General features: G+C 51.1%; 1 protein-coding gene across 1 annotated transcript; it reads right to left on the minus strand.

Annotated features, from left to right (window-relative positions):
• Window positions 1–275: 275 nt before the first annotated feature.
• PAAF1 (proteasomal ATPase-associated factor 1) lies at window positions 276–7,405 on the minus strand (the record flags this gene model as incomplete). Its single annotated transcript, XM_008949432.1, has 5 exons — window positions 276–470; window positions 2,258–2,408; window positions 3,116–3,214; window positions 6,891–6,980; window positions 7,334–7,405. Coding segments are annotated over 5 exons (607 nt in total), but the record flags the coding sequence as incomplete, so codon positions are not given.
• Window positions 7,406–7,410: the final 5 nt, after the last annotated feature.

Consider the following 7,410-nt stretch of genomic DNA (forward strand, 5'->3'; position numbering starts at 1 on the left):
GACCACTGGCCTTCTTGGCCACAAGGGGATGTTGCTGGCTCATAGGCAACTTGTTGTCCACAGATGCAGCAAGGTAGGCCAGTAATCAGAGCTCCTGTCTTAAATTGCCTGATATGGCTCAACTCCTCTGCAGGACTGGAGTTCCCCATTCTGAGGACCCTTCCCTAGGTGGTACAGGGCAGGCAGGCAGAGCAGCAAGCCACACGCCCAGGATTCCTGGTGACAGCTCTAAGCAGTTTGGGACAGGGAAAGAAGGGGAAGAGAAGGAGCCTCACTCGGAGCCTCTTGAGGCAGGCCCAGGTCCAGCGCGGCGTGTGCGGCGCCCAGGGCGATGCCGTTGACAGGCGAGCCACAGTCCGTGAGGACACCCAGGCAGGAGGACGTGCCGCAGTCCCACAGCCGGGCCGTGCCATCTCTGGAGCAGGAGAGGACATTTCTGCCCCGGTCCACAATGGCAGCGTCCAAAATACCTGCACCAAAGCAAAGGCCACCTTCAGACGGACGGCACACAAGGCAGACAGACAAAGCATCTCATTTCTCAAAGCCAGCTCAGCCACAAGTCCCGAGCTGTCCCCAGAGTGCCACCAGTCACACATGGTCAAATTGTGGGGTGCAACGTGGGGCAGGGAGCCACAGCAGTGGAAGGCAGCAGCTCCCAGCAAACCACAGCTGAAGCCACCACCTGGCACAAGCCCAGGATATTAACAATAAAACAGCTGGCAGCACCTCGCCTCAGATTGAGGCAATGTCACAGACTGCTGCCGAGCTTCCACCTCCAAAATTAACCTCCACCTTGGGCAGAAAACAGTCTGGCCCAGCACTCTTAAAGTGTTGCTAAGTCCAGCTCTGGATAATGTTTCAGTATTGGCCCAGGCTGCCCAGGGAGGTGTTGGAGTCCCCAGCCCCGGAGGGGTGCAAAAAATGTGTGGACGTGGCACCTGGGGACATGGTTTAGTGGTCATGGTAGCGTTGGGCTGATGGTTGGACTTGCTGATCTTAGAGGTCTTTTCCAACCTTAATGATTCTGTAATCATCCCAAAATTTGTGTGGGGCAAGCAGCATGGGTTATGCACCTACAGCAACATCAAAAGCATTTTTTGCAGGTGCAAATGTCCCCTGAATACTTCATGTCACTGTGGGCTGTTGAGTCTAGATCTGAAAAATGACACAGCAATTTTTTGGAAGGGAACGGTCAGATGGTGAAGATTTAATTGATGCCTCCCCTACAGAAGCAGTGATGAAACGGGACAAGTTCACATGGCAGGACAAGCCCAAGCAAAGTGGCTGCAGTCATTTGGGCTGGAGTCATAGCTCCAGGACAGGTGTAAATCAGAGTAAAATGGGAACCTGCTTAAGCATTATGTATAAATCCACACTGCTTCTGAACAAGGGGTCCTGGAAACCAAATCTTCCCTCCAGAGATTGACAGAGGTTCTGTCCTGGAGTGCTCACAGCTCTCAGCAGCCTTTCTGGGTGGCTCCTTCTCCACCCCTTGGAGTTCTTCTCTAGGATTAAGGCAGTGTCAGCTGGAACAGCACTGAAGTCACCACGTGAAAGTGGACAGTGCATCCTCTAGACCAGGACACAAGGAAGGTGAAGAATTCTCTCTCCTTTTTAGTAGCAAGACTATCAGGAGGGGCACAGATGAACATTTGCCCTCAGTACAAGGGTGAACAGGCTTGTTCCAGCCCTTCTTAAGAAGTAAGCCACTTCAGTATCCTTGTGGCTGCTCTCGCTGTGCCTCACTTTCTACAGCACATGCCCTTGAGGCAGGTAACTGCCTGCTTGAGCTCTGCAAGTCCATCATAAGCTGCTACACACTCTTCTGGGCAAGAAAAAAAAACAAAGGAAGAGGCTGTGGTGCAACTTGAGCTGAGCAGGATGATGTGGGTAGAAGAGACACTCCCAGGACAGGCAGCAAGGCTACCGAGTGGCAGGCTGGAGCTCTGAGACTGCCCAGCAGGAGCAGAACACCTCCACCTCTGGCAATCACACCGGGCTAACGGGTTGTACCCTCCCTCTTTTTACCTTAATTAACAAAGAAAACAGAAGTTGGTGAAGAGAAACGGTTTCACCTGTCTAATATAACAACTATCCCTTTTTATTCATGCTCTAGGAACTTGAAAAAGATATTCCAGTCATCTACTGCAAACACAGAGCACATAGAGCAGCAGGCGGGTGGCAGAACATCAGCCCTCGGGTGCAAGGTAATTACACAGACAGCAAATCCACCTCTGGAAAGCCAAGTACTCCGTACCTCCTTTGTGACCTTTAAATGTCACTACGCAGCTGGCATCTTCTGCTGACCAGACCTTTAGCTGGGCGTCCATTCCCCCACTCAGAACCACGAGGCCCGATGGGAAAAACCTGCAACAATTCACATCATACACATGGCCTTCCAATAGTCTCTGGAAAAACAAAGAACTATGTGCTAGTGCCGTCGTTAGCACCCTCACACCCAGCAATTTTCAAGCCCTCACACCAGAAAACTCGTTGCTCCCATGTGGGCAGAGGACTGAGCTCAAACCCTCTGGGCCTGTGTTCTTGCCATGGATGAATTTCAGGTGGTTGAAGAGGTCACCGGGACACTTGGAGCCTCCCTCTGCCATTTGAGCAGCCAACACCACAGCACAGGATTCCACATTTGTTTCTAACAACAAATGAATGTCTTTATCCTCTGCCAACCATGCAGCTGACAGGTCAAGCTCCACAAGAAGCACCTTAGCTGGGAAGTCCCTGCCCGTGAGGTGGTTACTCCAATCATCGTCTTTTTTCCTCACCTCACCTCTAGTGCAGAAGGAATCCTGAGCTTGCACCATGCAGGTGAGGAGCTCTCCGATACCTTCTGCACTCCAGCTGTCACTTCTAACTACCCAGTCTCATTTTCACCCCAGGATTCCTCTCTGGATTGTGAAGCATCATTTCCCTCAGAAGAATTCATGCTTTGCAACAGACTTGAAAATAAAACATCCAAGATGTCAAATTTCAATCTGTCTTTCAATCAAAAGCCAGGTTCTTGCCTGCCCTAGGCCACACTGTGGGAAAAGCCCGACCAAAGTCATGGCCAAATGACTTCAGGAATGTCACAGACAACACACAACATCAAAGCTCTTACTCTTATTTCTCCATTTGCAGCCTGCCAGATTTTCATGGTCCCATCTGTGCTGGTAGACACGCCGAGCCCTCCTCCACTGGAAATATCAAGACAGGTAATCTGCAGGAGGAGGAAACCACCCAATGTTAGCTTCATATGACCCTGTAAATAAGAGTGTCTGCTCAAGAGTCTGACTCTGTACTGGGAGAGACCTGCTAAGCAGATTATTAATGGTTGGACTTGATGATATGTAATGGTTTGAAACCTGCTGCCCCTGGTGGGTGGAGATCTGAAACCCTAAACCAGGTACAAGCCTGAATGAAAGGGGCGTACACCTGTCCTATTCCCACTCCCCTTTTCCTGTCTTCGGGACTTCCTGCCAAGGTCTATAAAAGGGGTGAGAAAGGCACACCTCTTCCTCTTGCTCTTGCTCCTTTGACCTTGCACCTGGGCACACGCTGCTCTGCTGCTCCCTGTGCTACACGTGGCCGTGGCCATCTTGGAGACCTGGGCCTGATCTACAGACTCTTCCCTGCCTCCATCCACGTCCAAGGATTGTGCATCCAGCTTCAATCCACCTCAATCCAGCGAGATCCAGCACCGGGGAGCCTCAGCACAGCATTTGGGTTTTGTATATTTGGAAGTTTAATCTTCCTTGCCTTGTTGTTCCTATAACCCCCCTTACCCTGTTAAACCCCTACCCTTTTTCCTTTCCGTGCCCTGTTTAAACCCCTTCCCTTCTTCCTTTCTGTTCCCTCTTAAATAATACATTTCATTTTGTTAATTTTCAATTTGGTGCAAGGTTTTCATTACCCCTGCCTTCCTTATTTACCTCTCTATCTGGGAAACTGAGGGATAAGGGAGGTGGGACACAGTTCTGCCTTCTAACCGGGACAGAACATGATCTTAAAGGTCTCCTCCAAACAAAACAATTCTGTGACCATTCAGTGCTAGGATCTCTCCAAGATGTATTGCCAGGTTCATTTAACACACCCCAAAGAACTTCCATGCTCCTAGCAAAAGAGTTTTAGCCCAATAATATCCTAATGTTTAAGCAAGGACTTCACAGGCTCTCACCTCACCCGCTCAACATTTTGTGAGATACTAATTAAGCCTTTAAGAAATCAAAACCCAAGTGGATCCCGAGCACTGGGCTTTATTTCTAGAGGGCAAGGGCAGCATAAAAAGAAAACCTTCTCAATTTATTTCTTTACACAGATTGCTGCATTCCTCTTTCAAGAGCAAGCTGGTCATCTGGGCTGACCCACAGCCAGGGCTCAGATGGGCTGGGAGACTGGAAGGAGGCACAAAGCACCCCAGAATTCTGGGAATTGCCACCAAATTTGATAGAGACATTGTTAATCTCTGCCTGTGACACTGCAGAGAGCTGCAAAGCAGGAGAAAAGGAAATGCTGAGTCAGGAGACTGCACAGGCAGCATCTGTGTCTCATGTTTACCCCAGGGGATGCAGAAATTTGTATTTTTCCAGCAACTCTGATGTACAGGTAGAAAACTAAGCCAAGCTCACCCATGCTAGCTTGAGGTGACTGGTAAACTTGAGAGCACCCTGTCTCATAGGCCCACATGATACGGAGCCTTGGAGGAGACCTCTGGAGATCATCTCATCCAACCCCCTGCTCCAGCAGGTCACCCACAGCAGGGTGCCCAGGATGGCATCGGTGGGTTTGGGATCTCTCCAGAGCAGGAGACTCCACAACCTCTTTGGGCAGCCTGCTCCAGGCTCAGCCACCCTCACAGCCAGTGCTTTGTGCTTTTCCTCATGAGTTAGAAGATTTAAATAAGAACACCAGGTAATGGTTTGGCTGCTACAACAGCGTACATTTACTTACATACTGGTCAGAAATATGTTGGTTACTTGAGCATTTTATGTAACAAGCCAATCTGTGGTAATTTGCTCCCCAGTTTAAAAAAAAAAAAACCCAGCCAGTGAAAGTCATTGGGTCATAGAATCATTAAGGTTAGAAAAGACCTCCAAGAGCATCAAGTCCAATCATCACCCCAACACTACCATGACCACTAAACCATGTCCCCAGGTGCCACATCCACACATTTTTTGCACCCCTCCAGGGCTGGGGACTCCAGCACCTCCCTGGGCAGCCTGGGCCAAGGCCTCACCATTCCAGCAGGAAGGAACTCTTCCTAATCCAATTGAAACCACCCCGGGGCAACTTCAGCCCAGTGCTTCTCAGCCTGTTGCTGTTTCTTTTGGGAAAAGTCTCACTGACATCTGACATCTCCCCAGATTTTCAGGAAGGATTTGTCAACAGGCAAGGCCAAGCTCAAGTGCTCAGAACAAGAGGCAGCAGGTGGAAAGAAGCACTGGAGATTTGTCCACACACCAGCTTTACACTCACCTATCTACTAACAGATATCAATTCATCTGCTTTCCAGTGGAGACATCTGCAGTGCAGCTCTAACCCATGACACCCCTTTGCCAGCAGACAAAACACTTGGGCCTGCATTTCCATTCTGCTGTGCTTTGCACATCAAGTCCACTCACCCCCCAAAAGGGCAGCTGGGGACTCTGACGTAGCACAGAGCTCAGAGAAGCCTGGATCAAAACCAGGGTGGGCAGCAGGAGTAGGGCAGGGATCACTGCCCTGTACTGAGCACTGGGGAGGCCACAGCTGGAGTACAGGGCTCAGTTTGGGGCACCACAGGACAAGAAAGACCTTGAGGGGCTGGGGTTGTTTAGTCTGGAGAAGAAGGGGCTCAGGGGAGACCTTCATGTGCTCTACGACTCCCTGAAAGGAGGCTGGATCCAGGTGGGGGTTAGTCTCTTCCCCAAAGTATCCAGTGACAGGACAAGAGGCACTGGGCTGAAGTTGCCCCAGGGAAGGTTTCCATTGATTCTGAGGCAGAATTTCTTTCCTGCCAGAGTGGTGAGGCCTTGGCCCAGGCTGCCCAGGGAGGTGCTGGGATCCCCAGCCCTAGAGGGGTTAAAAAAAAAAATGTAGATGTGACACTTGGGGAAATGATTGAGTGGTCCTGGTAGTGTTGGGTCGATGGTCGGACTTGATGCTCTTGGAGGTCTTGTCCAACCTTAATGACTCTATGAAGTGATTCACCTGGCTCCAGAGCTCCATCTCAGCAGAGCCTCAATTCCTCTCCCCCCAGCTGCAGAGGTGCCATCACCTTCACAGCACTCTGCACTTGGACTGATACCCCTTTGCAGCTTCGCCTTCAGCAAGCGACCTTCCAGCACTCTCACCTGGGTTCACCACAACAATTTATTCCCTCAGTCACAAGACCTGGGTATTAAAACATCTCCAAGAACCTTCAGGGCAGCCAGCTGTACCTGCAGGCTGCACACTCCCTGGTTTCTTGGGTCATTTTCACATAGGAGTAAGCATTCAGCACAGACTACTTTCCAGCAAAGCCAAGTTCTGGGCATCTTTTCAGTGTAAAACACAAGAAAAGATATTTCAGGTCAGAGTCAGCCTTTCTGCATCACTGCCCAGCAAGCAGCTGGGCCCCCAGATCAATGGGGGTGCAATAAGAAATAAGGACATTCAGGAAACAGAGGGGGGCTGCTCTTAAATAAGTGAGAACTTCCTACAGTTTATTTGATATAAGCCAGGCCTTTCTGGTCTCTGAATTTCCACCAGGTGAAAAAAACTGTAAGCCACAGGACAGACTAGAGGCAGCCAGAGATGAACAGCTCAGCACCTGGAGCTTCATATTTTAATTTTGGGTTTTGGCACAATGGTCAGGGACTTGTGAAAGTTCCCAGTCACTTCCAGTTACTTCCCACCTGCTTCACAAGGCTACTTACACTTTTCTGATGAATTCTAGAAAAGGTTGTGTATGGGGCCAGGAACTTCGTGGACACATTCTCGTTAGGACAAGAAATGAGAATGCTTTTCTAGAGGGGGAAAGAGAGGAGGAAAGGAATTAGAAGTGCTGTCAGACCCCCTGAAATGGGGGCTGTCGAGGCAGGACTAGGACCCGGGCCCGGCTGCGCCCTCTCAGAGCCTGAGGACAGATGGAAGGTGCAGTGCCCAGCCCATCTCCCCAAGATGGAAGCCTCAGGTGGCCAAGGAGGGTCACCGTGGCCTGGCCAGAACAGGCAGCCCCAGCCCGACGACTGGGTGCCACGGAGCAGCTCCAGGGCACGGTGCAGGCAGGAGAGCTGTCCAGGACCACGCAGGGGACCGGGGGAGGGGTTCGGCTGCTGTGAGAGCACCTCCCACCCCCCGCGGTTCCCGGCCCTGGCACCTCGGTGACCTCCCCAACCAGGAAGCCCTCGGAGGCCGCGATGTCCGGGAGGCCCTCGGTGCTGAGCCCGCGGCGGG

This window comes from Merops nubicus, unplaced genomic scaffold, assembly GCF_000691845.1.
Source record: "Merops nubicus isolate BGI_N331 unplaced genomic scaffold, ASM69184v1 scaffold9581, whole genome shotgun sequence".
Lineage (NCBI taxonomy): Eukaryota > Metazoa > Chordata > Aves > Coraciiformes > Meropidae > Merops > Merops nubicus.